General features: G+C 42.3%; 1 protein-coding gene across 1 annotated transcript in view; it reads right to left on the bottom strand.

The window, feature by feature from the left end:
- hs6st1a (heparan sulfate 6-O-sulfotransferase 1a) overlaps positions 1-19893 on the bottom strand; it is a 59181-nt gene extending 39288 nt beyond the window's left edge. Inside the window, exon 1 of the mRNA XM_078276992.1 lies at positions 19072-19893. Coding sequence (XP_078133118.1) covers positions 19072-19571 — 500 coding nt within the window. The 5' untranslated portion in view covers positions 19572-19893. The remainder of the gene's footprint in view (positions 1-19071) is intronic.
- Between the last annotated feature and the right edge of the window lie 872 nt (positions 19894-20765).

The following is a 20765-nucleotide window of genomic DNA, read 5'->3' as shown; positions in this document are numbered from 1 at the left end:
CGAGACACCAATCACAACCGTTGAGGCGGGCTTTACACAAGCTTTTTGTTTACGTTCAACATGACGGCCACCGAAGCGCAGGCTACGTCACCCGGATCGTTGGTCCGATTGGTTGAAGGACTATCCAATTGCGCCCAGAAGCATTTGAGAGGCGTCCGTTGGCGACGCCCCTTTGGAAATGGGCTGCGAATGAACGTTCTCCAGACCCACTCTCAGTTACAACTGAGAAGGGTCTGGTGTCAACCAGGCTAGCTTTTTACAACTTCGGTCTCATTTTACCACGTTGGTTATGATAAAATTGTCCAACTGTGTAAGAAACGATTGGTCAAACGATCACCAACCAAGCCAACAGTCTAGCCGGATGATCAAGAGCACTTTGTTTGGAGGTAAAACCGAAAGTGATTGCCACCTGAAACGCTTGCAATAATCCCTCATTGTAAATTGTGTTGTAATGTAAAAAGGTGAAGGTCGGTGTGATACGAGACAGACTGATTAAATATATCACTGGTATTGATTTACACAATATATTTAGATTTTAAATGAATGAAGGTACTTATATTCTTTAAACCCGTTTTGATGACTGAAAGGAACATATTTGACCCCTTTGATGCTTGCTCCTTTGTTAGTCAGATATTTGTAGCTGGAGAGGACTTCCTTAACAGCTAAACAAACATGAAGAAGCAGCATCTGCTGCGGATCACTGCACTGATTACCACACTCCCCTTGGAATATGTGCTGTTGCCGTCCTAATGTACAACAACGGATTATCCCGCTATTTATGAAATCAGATTTGGAATAATTAACATCCCTTTTTATTTAATTTCCTTGGTTTGCTATATGGTTACTTGATATATGGTCACCATGACTACTTTCTGAAAGGGTTCTGCTTCATCCACTGTTCAGTGTTTGTGTAGCTGAGATGGATGGCGGTCAGATCTCATCCTCACTGCAAACGATTCTCACTCCAGAAGTGCAGTGAGACGTACTGAGCCTGCCCCCTCAACAAGGTCCTGGTCTGATTGTTTTTCTCCCAAGTGAAATTACACGGCCCAATTTCTTATACGGCCCAATAAACTGAAATAAGGGCAAGTTTGAAAAAAAAATAAAATAACTGCTTCAAGTGATTGAACTGTAAAGATTACCTCAGCTAAGGAGACCGATACAAACTGGCAGTCTTCACATCAGACTAGTTACCAAAGAAATACGGCAATCAGCGCGAAATGTGTAAATTAAGTTGGTGAGAGAAGACTGACGAAGTAAATCCACCCTCCAAAATATAATGCAGGACAAAGTTGCTCTTTTCACGTGGCAAAACCCCTTCCAGCACTACTGATTATCCACTTTGTATCACAGTAGGAATGTAAGGAAGCATGCTAAACACAATTTTGTGTATGTAAAGAGGGGACAACATACACATTTTGTGTGTTGGTACCACATTTAATTTGCAAGCATCCAGTAGAGCTGTAAATGACCATATGTAGTGTAGCTTCAGTAATACTTGCATACACAAGAAGTGTAGCTCAGTGTCATGAGGTCATGTCAACCACCATGTTAAATAACAGTGGTAGAAAAATTATGTTAATGAACATGGCTTAACTGTCAAAAAAAAAAAAATCTATTAAAGGCTGCATTAACCGATTTTGCCTCTGCTCTTGGGGTTTGGTCGGGGAGCTCAAAAGCTGTTGGCAAGCAGAAAATCATGGCCAAAGTCATAACCCATCCAGAAGATATGGAGCAACATTAGTATTTATTTAAAGTTGTGTAGAAAGACAGAGAACGAGTTTAATGAAAGCGCCATGGAGGAGGAAATTGGAAGGGAGGGATAATTGCGTTCAAGTAGGCCAACGGAAAGAGGCTGGGGGAAATGAGAAAGGGAGTGAACAGTCACCTGATGAATGTAAGTCGAATGTTCGCTCTCCTAAATCCTTCACTATGTTCTCCAGCTCGTCGTTACCTTTGTTGGTCAGCTGTTTGGTGCTCAGCAGCAGCGTACAGTGGGTTTCTTATGCTAAAAACATGCGATGAAAACAAAGTGTCTCCCCTGTGCTTTCTGACCACGGTGGGAAATCTGTAGCAGGAAAAGTGAACCCTCTCCTTGAGTTCATTTTGTTAATGGAGAAGGAGAACCAGGAAATGAGTCGGGGGGGAATCCAACGCTACCCAGCCACGGCCGAGTGACGTGCGTGGCCGCGAAGTGTAGTTACATTTTTCGAGAGGTGCACGTCAGGCTACGGCGTAGGGTCCGGCGTAGACGCAGAGGGGTCGATTCTACGCAGGACCATAAAACGGCCTTAAAACCTGCCTCTGTTTTGGGCCCGCATGATGAATCATACTAAGAAAAGGCAATTCAATACCGACTACTGCAATTTCCAAATCACCCGAGGCCGTCATTTTTTTATTTTTTTTTTTTTATTTAAAAAGCAAATAATATGTTTCAGACAGCTTCCTACACAAGTTAATTTGGTGCTTGTTCTGGCCAACAAACAAAGATGCATGCTGAAGAAAATCCTTCAGTACATTTAAATCCTAAAGCATCGCAGTCTCAAGACCGCACTTTCCTTTTTACATTGTGTTTAATTTTTAAGCAGTGACATTTTAATTTAAGTGTGGAAAAAGCTGTGTTAATGCAACTCCTGCCAATGTGCACAATTCAGAAGAGAAAAAAAAAACGATGTTTTTGCCAATAGTGCGCAAGCCTTTTCTCTCACCCTCAGGCTATCACTGCCCTGAAATAACCTTAGAGACATTTTTAATAAAAATATGAAATGTGCAATACATTTTAAATCGTTGCCATGCATGACACATTTTGATCCTTTGGGTGTTTTGTGATCTAAAACCCACTGTGAATGTCTGCCCAAGTTAACCCACTGGCTACAGAATTCCCTCTTTGAAATGTGTGTGTGTGTGTGTGTGTGTATATAGATGACAGGTATAGATGTTGAAAGTTTGGATTCATAAATCCATGCTTTTTAAAAAGCTGGCAGCTGCTCTCACAAAATGACAGGTGACAAAAAGGAAGACAACTTGTAAACAAAAGTAGTATCTTATTAGTATTTTATAGATGAAAAAAAATATTTTTAAATCTCCAAAACTGGATATTTGAGGTCTTGGAATTAAACCCTTCATGCAGTGTTTCATTATCATGATAATGCTCTCAAAACTAATGAATCAAAGAACTGTTTATGGCTGGGGGAGGGGGAAGTGTTGTAAAGGGCATTGTAATGGACCCCTGTGTGCAGTTGTTCACTTGAAGCACTTTAGACAAGGCTCCGAAAGGGCCAGAACACCACGTCCGACACACACACACACACACACACACATCTCACCTCTTTACGCTGATTAACATTCCATTAGGGGAGGAGGGGGAGACGAAGAGATACTTTCGCTCATCTTCTTGCCCTCTTGTTTTTCTTCCCTTTTATTACACTTCATCTCTGCTTCCCGTTTACTCTCTTTACCTCCAACTGTTCACTCCCCGTCTCATTTTTCCCCAGCCTCTTTCCGTTGGCCGACTTGAACGCAATTATCCCTCCCTTCCAATTTCCTCCTCCATGGCGCTTTCATTAAGCTCCTTCTCTGTCTTTCTACCTCCATCCCAATTTTTCTCCTGCAGTAACGTTAATGTCCCTATGCTTCTATGTGTTGCTGAGGCATGTCGTGGCAGGCCCGTTACTTAGCTCGCAGGCTTACAACAACTTTACTGACTCACCACATTGGAGCGTGTGTGTAATTCACACACTGATTTATACTGATGAATACTTAGAAAATTCATTTATTGCTATGAATGAGCTGCTGGTTACATGTAGACAAACAAGCACATGCATACACACGCTTTCTCATTCTGGCGATCAGAATAACAAAAACTAAAAAAAAATCCAGAGGCGTTTCATTCATTCATTCACACCTCCTCTGCTTTATTAAGACCTGTGACTCATGTATGTCTCCACACCTGCTCTCTCAAAGCCGTTGGTGTGCAGTGGCACGTGGCAGCTTGTGTGTGCCCGTGATGATGAAGCATTGCCTAATGAAGACTGTGTGTGTGTGCGTGTGTGCGCGTGTGTGTGTACACACCAATTCTTGTGCCCAATTTCCAATGAATTCCAAGTGAATGCAATTCCTCTTCTTTACGTATTCCCTAACTTTAAAAAAGGCAAAAACAACATGGCAATTTGTTGACTTGTTTGACGCTTATTAGATCAATTACAGGCATTTATATGTTTCTCTAGGCTACAAATCTGTCTGCTGCCATTTACATACATAAATGTGAGAGAATATTAGAAACTTCTTAAAATATGATGTAGTCCAACACTTCCACTACATGAATACAGCTCAAACATAACCAGAGTTGTGTCTGCGACAGTGTCGACACAAACTGAAAAAAGGTAGAATTAATCATCAAGTGTTTTTTTTGCATTGGATTGCACAAGATGGTAAAGGTGTATCTAATACACTTGTAACTGCAATTCAGTATTAGCTGCATGTTTGTCTCGTAACAAACATACAAAAAAGGTAAAATCCATTCCAGACAATATCTGCCATTTGACCTACAAACAGGTCGAGAGTAGAACTCAAACAAAAAGTCGTCTGACAGAAAATGAATCAAGCGAAAATGCCAAAGGTGACCTAGTTTCTCAATTGTGAGGATTCGTTGCTTTTCTTTGTCTTACAGTATGTGTTGGTGAACTAAATTTCCTTGGGTTGGGGATTGTTGGTCGGGGAAAAAGAAAAAGAAAAAAGACGTCCCCTTGGAATATTACGATGGGCATTTTTCACCATTTTCAAATGATTAATAAATGAAAATAACTGGAAAATAATCAGTGGTTGCAGTATTAGTTGCGAGAATGTCAAAATATATACTTATACTACTACTATACTGCCATGTGAATAACTACTGGAGGAACTGATAAATCTAGCCTAACCAGATTTCTTACTGGCAATAAACATCATAATCTGCTTGTTAAGCAGGAGAGGATAACCTGAGTTAAAGATGTACATACATACATACATACATACATGCCCACACACAAACAAGGTGAGTCATAAAAGAAATCTCCTCTCCCTCATACAAAAAGTGAACAGCCAGAAAAACAGACTAAGGCGAGCGTGACAGACTTCCAGTTATGACTTATTACTCGAGGGAGAAAAACAAATAAACGGCAGAACAACGAAGAGACAAAAGACGGAAGAAAAGTACCCTGGCACACCTACAAGCAATGCATCTTTACAAGTTAGGCAACCGTGTATACAAGACCACACAACCACATGTCCGTATAAACCACTTGCACAAAGAACAAAAAAAAACAAAAAAAACGTGCATATCCGTGTGTGTGTGTGTGTGTGTGTGTGTGTGTGAGCCAGACTCCAGCTGAGAGGGGAAGCAATAGCAATTCCCACTGACCTGAAAACTAGCTTGCCAGCCACCTCAAAATATAGAGGAATGAAAAGAGGGAGAATGTCAGTGAGCACGAAGGCGATGAAAATACAGAGGGAGAGATTTAGAAATACTGGAGAGTGGCCGTTGCGTAGTAAGGACACACGAAGGAACAGGCATCAACACTCCTTTGTACTGCCGGCTCAAGTGAAAAGAATGAAGGAAAGATGAGAAAGAGAGAAGACGGATAGGCAGCAAAAGGAGAAAGGGATAACGTATGAGGCATCTGCACGCAACCAACGAGAGTGACTCTGTATGGGTGTGTAGATGTTTGGGAGTGTGTCCCTCTTTTGCTTTTGTGACTCCTGAGGTTCCCCGCGGTCAAGAGCGGATCCTCTTTCTCTCTCGTGCCCTCTTTTCATTCACTTGTTCACCCTCTTTTTTATACACTCACTCCCCGTCCCCTCCCTCGCTTTTAGCGCAGCGCTGAATGGCCCTCTCTCCCTGATGAGTGACTGATGAATGAAGTAGCTCTTTGAAGTCAAGAGTCACAGCAAGGCTGGTCAAGCGTGAAGAGATGCTGGACAAAAGACGGCAGAGAGAGAGAGAGAGAGAGAGAGAGAGAGAGAGAGAGAGAGAGAGAGAGAGAGAGAGAGAGAGAGAGAGAGGAAGGGAGGAAAGAAAAAAAAAAACAGGGAAAGAGGGGGCGGGGGGTATATTCAACAAGGGACAGCGTCAAACAGTGAACATCCATAAAGTCAGTGAGGGACGGAGGCTGAATGTGTCTGGCAGAAAGAGAGAGTGTGAGAGAGAGCGTGGTCTGCATTTTGCATGCCTCTGAGTATTTGCATTGTGGCGCTTAACATGCAAAAGGCCTGTATCACGCAAGTCATGACAGAGTGAAATCTTTCTGGAACGTGCCTTCTGGACTACAGAGGCAGCCTGGAGGTCTTTGTTTTTTTTTTTTTTTTTTATCTGCCTCAATTGCCTCTACTCTCCTTTTATTGCTATGGACACACATAAGCAAACAGACTGTATACGGTGGAGCTTTTTTTTTGAGACATTACACCAACTGTGCCACCTCATTTAATTACTTTTGGTGGTTATCTTGGTTTATATTTTTTTGTGGCATTGCAGTCATTGTTTGGGTTTTCTGTTACCATCTGCAGATGATTAGCCTTATGATCATAGTAGTTTATTTTTATATATATATATATATATATATATATATATATATATATATATATATATATATATATATATATATATATATATATATATACATACATTTACCTTACAAATCCAAACATTTTTTTAAACTCAATCCCAATTTTGGGATTTTGCCTTCAATAGGCTGTCAGCATACATGAGGATTTGTTTTTAACTGACTTGCCTGGTTAAAGAAAGCTTAACTCAAACAGAAAACTACAATTTACTCCGGGAACATGTCTGGGCACACCTTGATTCACCTCTGAAAGCTTCTCAGTGCTTAAAAAGGCTCCTTGGTGGTGGTGTAACATTAGCTGGAAACCTTGGAGCTGCCACCAAGAATTTCTTGGCTATCTGGGAATTATGTCGGTGTTTTAAGCCCCCAACGTCTCCTTCCAGGCAGTGCTGCCTGGAAGGCACTAGGATTAGGTAATGGTTATGGTTAGGTTTGGGTTACAACTAGGGCTGTCAAAATAACGCGTTAATTTCGATTAATTATTCTGAGAAAAAAATAACGCGTTAAAGACGAAAGTCTGGTGCCACTGATATGTCTGCGCTTCTCTCTGATGCTCTGAAACAGACGATACCGGCAACACAAACCCCGCTGCATGTGACGCTAGTTAACACAATACTCAACAGCAGCTAACGTTAGCCTACCGCTAGCTAGTAGCTGGATTAAACACGGTTAAAATGCTGACAGCTAACGCTAAACGGTGTAAAGTTTGACTGTGTTTTACTGTAGAGGATTCAACACCGGGATGTAACAATCTGCAGCTGCCGTCGGAGAAACAACACGGACGGTGCGTTCAATGAAACTGGTAAACTACAGCCTCGTGGTGCATTTGAAGTTATTGTAAATGTCCTTTACCATCTGGTTGTTGTTTTTGTCGTTCAACAGCAATTTACTAGTGAAATAAGTTATTGTTATACATTATTATTAAATCATTTAATTTTGACCATATGGCCTTAGCAATAAACAAGCCGTTCTTTAATGTCACCAACTGTTGTTTAGTACCCTTTTTTTCCCTTTTCTTTTCTTACTTTCTTAAAACGTATCGGTTCAGGCACCGTTAATTATGTATGCGATTAATTTCGATTAATTAATCACAGAGTATGTAATTAATTAGATTACATTGTTTAACCGATTGACAGCCCTAGTTAAAACGCAACGCCCAGGATGATTTCTGCGAGGGGCACGGGCACAAGGGGTTAGGGTTAAAGTTAGGGTTAGGTGCCTTGAAGTCAACGGTCGCAGCGCTGCCTGGAATGTTGGGGGCTTAAAACACCATCGAGCATCTGGGAATGACACCAGCCTTCGTGCCTCTCTGCTTCAGAGAATATGGAATTTATGGATGACAGCAGTGTGACAGGCAGCCACACAGAAGGCTGTCTGATAGTCATTGTTTTGGTTTAATTTGTCCAGTAATTAGAAAGGGAGATACTCCGCCAAGTCAAATTTTGACAACAAGCAAAACCCAACAACTAAATTATTTGAATATTTCAGGCTGTAAATAGACAGTGTGGTAGCTGATGCTTACTGATTTCTCCACCACAGACACATGCTATCAGCATTTTGGGCGCCTTGGGAGGTGGGAGTTTTGGAAACGGTCTGCCTTCCATCACAGGGAAAAGACATCACAGGCTGGATTTAGCTCCGTGTGAACAAAACGCAGGGTCGTCTAGCAAGTTAAACCAGGCTCAACCGGCAAGACACTGCCATCGCCAATCAAATACATGCAAGTGTACATTCCTGGTAAATTTCTATGTAATGTGAATGCTATATTTCTGCCGTTTACCTTGCAATCATTGCAACCGAAGATAAAATGATTCCTGCCGTGCGTTTTAAAATTCTGTCTCCGAGTACTATAAAGTGCAGTGCATTGGCCTCTGTGATAGGACTTTCAAACTCATGGATCTATTACTCAAACTTACTGGATCATGTTTCATATCTCTACTTGAAACAACACCCACCCACCGACGCAGGGCTGCTTTCAGTCCGAATGCCCGCTAACCCCCAGTTGAGACATACAGCTATGATAAAGAAAATGCATCCGTTAGTTGAAGGACAGCCTACTCGCCAATTACGTTACCTCGTCGACCACATACAACGATAAACCCGGAAAATAAGATGTTCAGATAGCGTTGCCAGATTATCTAAAAATATCTGGCATATTTATGAGTGGTTGATGAATGTGTATTAGCCTTGCTTCTCCATGTGTATCTACTATAAACCACAGAGGCTTTTTACATTTAAGACACTGCACTGACTCCTGAAAATAGTCAAGCCTCAGTGGGACTGGGTTTTCCATTCCTATTAAACTCTAAACACAATCTATGTGCTTGTTATGACAACCCAAGGCCAAATCTGAAATATTGATACATTTATTGTCTTTTAGTCTTCTGAATGTACAAACAATGTACTCTGCATGCGTAGGAGCTCCTGAAAGTGATGTAATAGATTTATCTGCATTAATTTGACAGTCTTACATAAAAGTAGAAAAAAATAGGAGCAGGTGGTGGTTTAGTTTCTTCCTCAAAGACAACAACACAAGCCTGTCTGCAGACATATTACATATTGCATTTCACTGTTGCAGGACTACTTCCTAAACTTCTCTTATCAGGTTTCACAGGAGAGCAGATTGTTTTTAAAAAAGGAGTTGAAGGGCTGAATGGGGTTTCAAAGACCCACTTTATAGTATTCCCTTTGTAATTTCAAATACATGAAAGTGTATATCACCCCAAGACCACCAGATTGTTCTGTCTGTGCACACGAGGAAAAAAAGCAGGCACACAAAAAAAGGAGGGCTTCTCCATCGTACAGTTCTCAAGGGTGAGAGAGAGAGAACACTACACTCCTCTTGTGTTTATCTCAATCTCACATCAGATCAGATCACTGGCAGATAAAAAGCACCTCCTGACACATCACTTCCTCTCTCTGGAGGAAGCTGACACGCGCTGGGAAACCCAAAACGACAGGGTGGTGGCGAGGAGGATGAAGTATAACTTTTTTTTTTTTGACAGAGCAAAAGGGAGAAGCGGGGGGAGAGAAGGGGAAGCAGAGGTGGTACACAAAATGTTTAAGTATATAGGGAGAAAAAGGTGAAAACTGCATAGTCGTGGCCCAGATCCACAGTGCTGTGTGTGGGTGAAGAGGAGGCGGCAGAGCGGCAAGAGACAAAGAGGTGAAGAGACACTAAGAATAGTATAACTGGATTAGCTCTAACACTGACCTTTATCCAGCGTGATGGCACTCCCTCAATTGATCTTTACTGCCGTTACAGGAGAAGCCTGTCCTACTTAACAATGGACCATGTTGAGATTTCCAGATATGGTGACATATTTATTTATTTAACCCTTATTTGTCCAAATCTGCTGCTTACACAAGAGATTGTGTGTGTGTGTGTGTGTGTGTGTGTGTGTGTGTGTGTGTGTACCAGTATGTATATATGTGGGAGGGGTGATCAATTACTTGTTTTCACACACATTTTTAATTACATTATTAACAATCTCTTAACAATATGTGATACAAGTTTAGTGGAAGTACTGTTGTCAACACGTTTGCCAGCTATAAAGACAACTGTCTGCAGCAAGTTTGGTCAGCTGAAGTTAATCATCATTAATTCAATTAATCGGCCAAACGGCAAAATAAAACGCATGGCAGCTGTCTGGTTAATATGTCCTCTGCACACTCATGTCTGTACATGATGCTCAGCTAAAGATGGTTTCCCCCAAAAAGAGAAGCACCACTAGAGAGCCAAAGTAAAACTGGAACTTCAAGGTTCTGTTTTAGAAGTAAGAAAACCTAATTCAAATTCACATTGGTAACAACACTAAAAACTAAAGATCCAACCTTGGAACAGAGCCTTTTTCAACACTATGCTGTGTAGGGACAGCGGACATTGTCTTTTTGCTGTTCAATTTGTCATTATTACCATTAAAAGGATAACTATGTAGCCTTTATCAATAAGTAGAATGACACAAAGTCATAATCACTTTAGAAACATATTAAGTAACATCAGTCTTATTAAAACGGTCCCATGGCATGAACATTTCACTTTATAAGTTGTTGTTTTTTACATTAATATGAGTTCCCCCAGCCTGCCTGTGGTCCCCCAGTGGCTAGAAATGGTGATAGGTGTAAACCGAGCCCTGGGTATCCTGCTCTGCCTTTGAGAAAATGAAAGCTCAGATGGGCCGATCTGGAATCTTCCTTATACGTCGTCATAAGGAGCAAGGTTACCTCCCCTTTCTCTGCTTTCCCACCCAGAGAATTTGAGAGACATCATGGCTTGCAAATGAGCAAAGTACATAGACAGTTAAATAAATGGATGACAGATCCCATTGCTCTGGACGGAGACCAGTGATGTATATTCATATATTTTTGGTATTGCTCATAGAGCCCCCCCCCCACACACACACACACACACCCTTTGCTTGAATGCACAAATGAAGGCAGAGGACACACACACGGACGGACACACACACACACACACACACACACACACACACACAAACACACACACCAACTCTGGTGATCTACAGGTCTGCCCTAGAGCAAAGCAGACAAACCAAGTGTAGCAGAACGAAGAATTTCTGTTTTTTCCTTCGCTCTCTTTCCATGAATGGCATCAGCACTTTAGCTCTTCTGGTGGGGTGCTCACATGCACAGACGCACACACACATGCACACAGACAAAAGACACTGAAGTGCTGGGATGGCATGATGGGCAGAACGGAGAGGAGTGATGGGAAAAAGACATGGTGAAGCGTGTAAGGATGCAGACACAATACTATCATTCATTCTGTTTTTGGGATTTGGTAAAGGTTAGCCTACTGTGTGTGTGTGTGTGTGTTCCCAAAGAGAAGACAGTCCCAATCAGTTAAAACTCCTCCCCCTAATTCAAAGAGGCAGTATGGGATTTGCATTTTTCCCACAATTCAATTAGTACGCCTGTCAGCCTCTCCTCTCCGTTCACATGCCTCCGTTGGCCATCTCTTCGCTCTCACACATACAAACATGCTCCCACAGACACACATCAGCTTCATGAATGGATGCATTTATTCATAAACACACACATGCATGAAATTGATGCATTTGTTTGTTTGTTTACATAAAAAAATGAGGTGCTCAAACTGAGAGACAAGGAGAAGCTCCCGGGTCACATCCTGTCTGGACTTGTCACATTCAGGGACATGAAAAGACAGTGCTGTTAATGGATGCAGAGAGCAGTCCCTGGGGATGTCTTTCTCTCTCTCTCTCTCTCTCTCCCTCTCTCTCTATGTCCTTCTCCATCTCAGAAGAAGGGAAGCAGGGAAAAGACAGGGAGTGCCATCAAAGAATAGGGCACCATGGGGTGGGGGGTGTTAAAAGAAAGACAGACACTCAGGGTTGATATGTAGCAAGAGCGCACACGAAACCGACAAGGCCAAACCGGATTTAGAAACCAGGAACTAGGATCAGCCTCAGACGCACTGACTTTGCCGTGGGGCTGGCTAATGACTTCAGCTACCCTCTTGTCTGATTAATAGCCTGTAATCCCATTCTCATGGATAGCATACCACAGCATTCCTCTGCACCACACATTAACCACTTTAGAAAGGCCCACTAATCACCCAGTCGCTTTTAGCTAGCAAGGCTAATGCTAGGCTAGGCTAATCAATAGGGAGTAATCCTGTTGGCGGAGCTGCTGTAGCGTAGCGGCCCTCATTACCAGCCATAGAAATGTCTGCTAATCATTCGCCGCACGGTTATTTGTCCACAGGGCCGCAGAATCACTTTGGTGGTAGTGAGGGGGGTTGACATTTGACAGTCGGACGCAGAGGGTGGAAGAGACAGAGTGACACACAGAGTCACAGAGGCTGTGTAATGATTAAGAAACACATCACTCTTGCTTTTCTTTCCCGCTCGCTCTCCCCATCAGCCCTCTGTGTCGAGCACACAGCCAGATCGGATCTGGAAAGGCTCTGCTCAATGTCGGCGTCATTTAAGTTTTATCAAATCAATGAAAAACCCTCTGCGATCCATAATGGCTAATCAATAATGAAGCCTTGCAGGCAGAGCAAAGATAACCCCTCACAGACCACCAGTCGTCAGCGATCAAGCGGATCCTTGTCCTTGTCCTGTCTTTAAATGTGCACTGAGGTGAAACAGCTGGGGCAAATCAATGGCGGCAACAGCCTTAACTCAACTTGACCGTACGGGTTTGTATTCTGGACAGTTTAATGTTGATTCAATCATCCTTCTAAGCAATACAAGAATCCATACCTTACTCTGATAATCAGCATTTTTCAACACCAGCAGTTTGGCCTTAATCGGCCATTTTGCATCCCTGATCAACAACAGCCAAACAGTTGCCTGCTGAAAAATGGCTGCAAACAGCCGGTATGGCAGGGAGTCAAACTGAAAGCCCTGTGTGTGTGGCCGGGGGCCCAACAGAGGCATCCCCATATCCTCTTGAGCTAAAGTCTCTCAACTCTGAATTGTGATGCTGGTTATACATTAGGGGGACCTGAGGCTGAACCTGTGTTGAACTCTTGTATTCGAGGGGAAGCAGCGGTGTAGCTGAGAGAGGCCTGTCAACACATGCCTCAAGCTACTGGAGAGGAAAACACATAGGGGGCATATCACACTCTTATGTGTGAGATTGCGTGTGAGTTGACCATCCTTTCACTATATTGTGAAGGGCAGAGCACAAAACGTGAAGAGCCACTTGCTTAACTGCATTATCTGCTGTTGGTGTGCTGATCTAGTGTTGTATTTAAGACTAACATTAAAGTTAGAATAAGTTAGAGTAATGGACAAATGTGGTAATAATAACTGCATTTGTGAGTTGAGTTTCTTCTTGAAACAACACAGAAAACAACACCTATATCTACAACAGAAGGGCTAAAATCTAAGGGTTGCAGGATGATTAAAAAGAAAAATGTTTTTCAGACTTTTTATTAAGACTTTGCTTTTTTTCTTGAGAATTTCTAGATAATGTTTAGACCTTCGGTCCTCAAAAAATTATTCAAATAAAAACAGAAGGAATAATTTCATATTGGTTAAACAGGTGACAACTTGAACACATACAGTATATGACCTGTGACAAGGGGTTGAAGTAGACATGGCTTTGTTTTAGGGGTTACAAGCCAAAAAATGGGTGGGAATCCTTGCTTTGAAGTTAAAAATGTCAAAAATAAATATATGGCTATATATACACACACAGTATATTGGCTATATCACCAATTACCAGAGCCTAAATGACATCTTCTAATTGATTATTTCGACTGACCACCACTCACCAGTAAAAATAAATAATTATTTACGTTAATGATAGTAAAAGAGTCTGTAACCAGCATATATATGGTCTTTTTTTTTTACATTAGATAAGACAAAAAATAATTGTCAGCCCATTCATCTACTAATGGTCCTAGCACTAATTAGTTCAGAAAAGCATCATTTTTGCAAACATATTGCCACAAAATGTTCTTTAATGCCTATGTCTGTATGCCAATTCCTCACACACTTAACATCAGCTACAGTAAGGCATTAGGTCACCACTGGTAACCCCATTAGAGCCTGGTTTCCACTAAGACAAACAGGCTTGTCCCATAAGTGAAGGTGATTTGAGCCAAGTAAACAGGCAGGGAATGTGGGAATGTTTGTTGGGAATGCGAGAAGGTGCCCAGGATGAGTGGACATAACCGGCTTTGGAGCGACTGGCTGCCGGCGCTAAAACACGGCTAATCTGATTGGATTAACATCAACCTGCCTGGCATGAGCGTGTGCACGCACTCATATAGACATGGGCATGCACACACATTTGTACTATATGCCAATCAGCCAGGGCTGCCTCTGTAGCTTCCTGGAGTTCATCTGGATTCTGGGTTGTGCTGGCTGGCTGGCTGGCTGATGGCACCATGCTGAGCTACCACATGCACACGCATCCGCTCTCATGCCACGCACACACACATTTACACACAGAGCCAGCTTAGAGTGCAGTGATTTGTGCTGTGAATCTGAAACAGACCTATTGAAAGAAGAGTAATGCCCAGTGCTTGACAACCGTGCTAATTGACTAACCCCCTCCCCAGCAATGAAACTAAACGTTTTCACCCTCTACTTTTATCTTTTCAATCATTCCCTGACAGCTCTCCTCTTGTCCCACAGTCATCTCATCTTCTTCCTCATATGACTCTTCATCACCTCCATATCCTCCTCCCTTCTCCGTGCCCCCCCCTCCTCGTCCTTTCCCCCCCCTCATACTCATACATGTAATCATCCATTAGAACCAAGGCAGTTGTCCATTAGGCAAAGCAGCCATTTTGGAAATTGCAGCAAATCTTCCATGAAAAGACATTTCCTCTAATGTGGTAGTCACGCTCGGAGGGAGAGGGAGAAGAAGATGGCAAAGGAGTGGGCGAGTGGGCAGAGATGGAGAGAGGAGGAAAAAGGAGAGAGAGAAAAGTGAAGGAGAGAGATAGAGAGTGAGCCCCCGGCCATAAAGCCACCAAGCGGAAAGCAAGCCTGCTGTTTGATTAGAGAGTGACACCATCATGGAGGGAAGGATGCAGGAAAGGACGGAAGGAGAGGGAGGGAAAGTGTTTTAGAGGCAGGCAGAGGGGATGAAGAGGAGGCGGGAAAGAAAGAAATGGAGAGAAAAAACAGGGAGTGATTTGAGAGGGCCGAGTAGAGGCAGTAAAATTAGCCCCATCACTTCGCTTACTAAAACGCTCTATGACACACTAGGATTAAAAACACACAGACACACACTCATGACATGAGATGTGTGCACAAAACACACACATGCACAGGACAGATGGTATCCCCCATCTGAAAGTGTGGCTATAATTTGAGTAAAGTGGTAGATACCTCCTTAACCAATTAGAAGCCCCATATCAAGGCCTTGCATTAGGGGCTGTGTCCGTTTAGTTTCATACACTCATTAGTGTGTGTTCTACTATGTATGTGTGTGTATTGGTTTGTCCCATGGGATCACTGAAGAACATTAAAACTGATATAAGGGGGAGGGGGGAGGGGATGACAAATCCACTGTGAGTGGCGCTCAGCCGAGTATGGGAGTTCTTTTCTCCCACAATGCCACTCTTCATCTCGATCTCATCTCATCACCGATCAAAGATGGACCTGTCTCTCCTATTAAGAACCATTCATCTCACGGCCGCTTGCTGCTGCTTAATGTGCCTCCCTCTAAAGCTGACACATTTGTCACTAGACCAAACTGAGCCTAATCCATCGTGGCATTTTCTCTCCCACAATTTATGATATACTGAATTTGAAAAACCACCATATTCAATCCAATTTCTTCAATGGCTCAAAAACATTTGTATGCTCTCTTGGAGTAGAAACATTTTGAAGAAACTGTGCAACACACAGTGATACAGACCTATCTGTAGAATCAATAAATCATATAGCCATGACAACAGGGCCCGGCAAATGTTCTATCAATACTAAACAGTTCAATAGTGGCTTTGTACATTCAGTGATGTTCTTTCAAGAAAAACCCATAAATGTTGGCCTGGCTGTCTCTCTGTCTTTTAAATAGCAACTGCTGTGCTTATGTAGTCATTTTACTGTGCTGTACAACATAACAGTAAGTAAAGCGGAAAAAAATAATCAATTCATTTAAGTAATTTATTTTGACATTTTGTGGTTCCAAGTTTTCAAATGTGAATATGATGATTTTAGGTGTTCTATGACAGCAAAATGAACATATTTGAATATGTTGATGTCTTTTGGAGTGTTAGATAAAATAAGCAATTTAAATATGTCAACATAGGCTCTGCAATTTTCTTGCGTCCTTTTGGCACGGTTAACCAATAATGAAAATAATTATTGCAGGCCTAAACACTGGCACATATTTGTTTTCATAATCAAACGAAAGCATACGGCAATATGACAGTAAATGTAAATTACAAACTTTAAATTCTTAAATCTATTTGTCTGTTTTCAGTTGTTTTTTTTCTTCTTGTGGATGCGTTTTCTGACATCAAGGAGGCGTATTAATGTGCTTGAATCCAGCTGATGGAAATGGTGCTAATTCACATTTTATTTTTGCAGCATTTAAAACGTTTGTGTAAAATTCACTTGACAGCTGGATGAGAAAACAGCTGCAGAGAGATGCTGGATGTCAACACTAGAACTGCTGTGTTGCCAAATATTTCTAGAAAAGGCTGTTTTTTTTGTTTCTCACAGTTAACAGTGCAGCTCCAAACCACTTCCTCCACAAGTGTGCAGGTACAAGGTGTGTCAGACACATAAAACCACTGGCTGGGGCTAAAGACTGTTTATCTCCACCACGCTGACAATGCGCACAGCTGATTTTAAGGCTATGTGTACGACACTGCACCAAGAAATCCCTCACCACCGTTCTGTAAACACAGATGATCTTAATCACACTTTCTCTGGCCTCTTCGCCACACTGCTACTGCCTTAAAGACCAATGTCCCTAAACAAGCATTACCACAGTGATACAAGAGAGGCAAACAATCTCTCTCACACACACGAAGGGAAACAGAGTGTTATTCCAGTTTCTCTTCAAAGCTCCTCATTGCAGCGATTCACTTCACTTCCCTGTGGAAGTAGAGCTGCATGTAATATGGAGCAGCATTGTTTTTCTTCAGGGTGCTATTAAACTTGTAGTCCCTTGGTTCTCTGTCAGAAGTGATAGGATAGTCGATTATACCAGAGGCAAGAGATCCTCTCCTCTCCCATGCATGTATACCTAGACCTCTCATCTGCGCTGGCTTCCTGTCTCTTTCTGTTCCCGTGGCCTCTTCAGGTGCACACAAACACAGACACACACATAAATACACACACCCATACAAGTTCAGGCTTTGAAACAGTGCTCACAAAAGTGATGAAAGGCTGTTTATCCTGCTTCCACTGTGATATCTCAGCTCGCCATGCAGAATGGCCGAACACGTTATCACCTCTGAGCAGGGGAAACCACGGGAGTCAGGACTGACGCCAGCAGCAAATACCAGCGCTAGTGTGTGTGTATGTGTGTGTGTCCCAGCAGTAATAATCACCCGGATTAGAGCGGAGCCAAACCCCCGCAGGGTTCCCCTCTCCCCCCTACCGACCCAGCCCAACTCTGCCCAGCCTGCAGCTCTGATCCCCAGTTTGAGCAGCCATGGGAAGCAGAGCAGCCGGCCTGACATCTCCATGCGCCTGGCTGCCAGACAGATAGGCAGAGAGGCGGAAAACACTTCTTTCTTTAAATGACCACGTATTTCTAACACCCCCCCCCCCTGTTCTATTGATCACCCATAGCCAAAATAAAATATTGAACAAGCTCAGGCAATACAAAGACACATAACTCATTCAACAAGCATACCCTTAAATCACAAGGGTGCAGTGAAATGGAAGTTGATACAGCCGTCAATATGTCTGGGTGAGGGATGCAATATGTTGGCAACAACAGTAGGGAGGCGCGGAGAAGAAATGGGTTAGCCAATAACTTAATAAGAATGTGCGTAGTGTCTGGATACCTCACAGTCAATGCAAGGGATTATTACTGAGTGGAAATGTTGCCTGGCTGGATGTATTACACCCCCCCCCAATCCCCATGCCTGAAATAAATGTAGCTGAATCCCAGCTTGGGAGGGCACCCTGATATTGGCACCTATCAACAATTGTCACTGTTGAGAGAGCTTCTTTTGCATTTGTGACAGCTCAATGTCTAAATTTCGATCTACATTTGTCTCTCAGCAAGCATCTATTATCAATCTACTGTCTCAGGAAGATGCACACCATCCTTGACATTCTTCTTTTATTTTAAACCATACCAGAACACTGTCCCACTCGGTGAAGAAAAAGACCTTTGAATTAAGATAACATAGCAACCAATTACATCCATTAACATCCTGTGGGAACTTTCATGAGTTTGTTTTATTTAGTTATGATGACACAATTATATTACCTTCTGTTATGCTTTATCTTCTCTGGTATCACTCACTACTATATTTCTGTGGTATAAATTGGACCAAAATAGCTGCGTAAATTTAGATATTTTGTGTGAAAAAATGCTGTCAAATTTACTATAAGATAATGCCTATTATAATTGTCTCTCCAGAGGAATAAGCCTGCATTAAAGGATGTTTTGTAAACCAGACAAAGAGGTGTAAGAAGTAGAACTGTCAACAGGAGATATATTACTTTGATTTAAATGTTTGTTTAGTGTGATTAGAGCTTATCTAATCCTACATTAACACAGTGTACAGCTCTGTGAGTTCACAGTGACCTTATTGTACCTTCAGGTACATTTTCTCTACAGTGGTACCACTGCAATGCTCCACAGACACACAGTATAGCCTACTAAGACAGTAACGTTAAGCTATTTAAAAAAAACTTATCAGTAATATAATCCTCAAAAATGTGTCAAATAGTTATTATAGATTCACAATGTTTGACTACGTTATTTCCTAAACCTCACACTTGAAAATTCTTCATAATCTACAGGCAACAAACCAAACATCTGACAGTTTTACCTTAGATTTTTCTGTTTGTTCTCCTTCTTGTTGAGGACCCCTGGCACACAGTTGGTGAGCTCGGTCCAGTCGGCGTGCAAGCCGCAGCTCCAGCCGGTGGAGAACCGGGAGAAGAGCCAGGTCTCCTTGCGGTTCGGCCGGTAGCAGGTACACTTCTTCTGGCCCGGTCTGCAGTCGCAGGGGACCTCCAGACGTACATTCTGGACCAGGTGCCTGCCGAAGGTAGTCCCCCCGGTCTTCTGGATGTGCAAAAACACAATCACGTCCTCCCCTTTGATTTGGAAATCAATCGTCCTCTCTAGGTCTCTGACGGGGAAGTAGTATTTCTTAACGTAGTGGGGGTCCGGAGTGGGGAAGATGTCCCCCTCGTCTTCCTCCGTGAAATAACCGTGCGGGGAGCCGAAATTGATCACCCCGGGAGCCACGTACTGATAGAGAATCAGCATAAAACACACGGATCCGACGACGATCAACAAGAATTTGCTGCTCCTCTCGACCATGTTCCTTCCAAGTGCGGTTCCTACAGTACGCTACCATTTCCCAGTCAAGCCGACAACAGCGAGCAGGGCTCTCGGCTTCTGCATTCTCGCTCTCCCCCGCCAAGAAGGACTTGTTTTCGGGGTTCAAGAGTGGCTCATTCCGCTTCGAGATGACCGGCAAAGTTGGCTCATCGTTTACCGAGACCGTTCAACACCCTGAAAGACGCATTGTAACTCACTGAAAGCCCCCCCGTAGCCGACCCTCCCCCGTTTACCTTACTTTGGTTTCCAGTCTACACAACAGGCTCACTGCATCACCATAGAGTTATGTACCCAAGATGCAGCGCGACCTCTACTTTTTCAACGTCTCTCGCTCGCTCTCTCTCTCTCTCTGAAAAACGAGGAGAGTAGTTTTAATTTATTGGTTGAACAGTAACGACCGCGTCATCCGCTAGTAGCCAATAGCAAATGGTCTTAGATAGATAGATAGATAAATAGATAGATTGATAAATAGTTGAATTTATAAGTAATAAAACCACAATGTAGGCCTAATACACTCTCAGGTTTCGATGCTTGTATGACCGGTAGGCGGTACTTCTAAATCTTTTTAATAGATATAGGCTATTGCAATAATAATATAACTGACCTTATTGAGTCAGTTTTCTAAATTTGTGATTATTCTCTACTTATGTTATTATAACAATACATTTCACTAGGCTATAACTATGTCACAAAAAAAACATTTAAGTGGTTTTACAAAGTGCCTGTGGCTATATGCAATTGCCACAATAGTATGCAATATTAGCTTTTAAAATACAATGCATTACTAGGCAAGGAAAACTGTACATGATGATGAACTTCTTAAGAAAGGTTTTTCTCAGCCATTACAGAAACCACTCATTGTTCAATAACATAGCCTAAATTGCTAGAGACTGAATGGAAAACAAACATTATCTGTATCTAAAAGCAAACACACCACCCTACGATTATATAAAGTCATTTTAATGCACACACAATTGTTCTCCTGAGTGAAAAGTGGAACTAATAAATGCAGTCTATGTAGAACTTGTTGGACAAAACTGGAAGTAATAGAAACTCATCAGCTAATCAGCTACTGTCAAATCAATGAATTACTCCATTTGAATGCAACCTTCCAAATTACTATTACAAGAAATCCAAATAGCAAAATAAGAAGTAAAACAAACGTTGAAAACA

This window comes from Sander vitreus, chromosome 20 (assembly GCF_031162955.1).
Source record: "Sander vitreus isolate 19-12246 chromosome 20, sanVit1, whole genome shotgun sequence".
Taxonomy (NCBI): Eukaryota; Metazoa; Chordata; class Actinopteri; order Perciformes; family Percidae; genus Sander; species Sander vitreus.
Note: the sequence above shows the minus strand (reverse complement) of the source record. Positions and strands in the feature narration are given on the sequence as shown.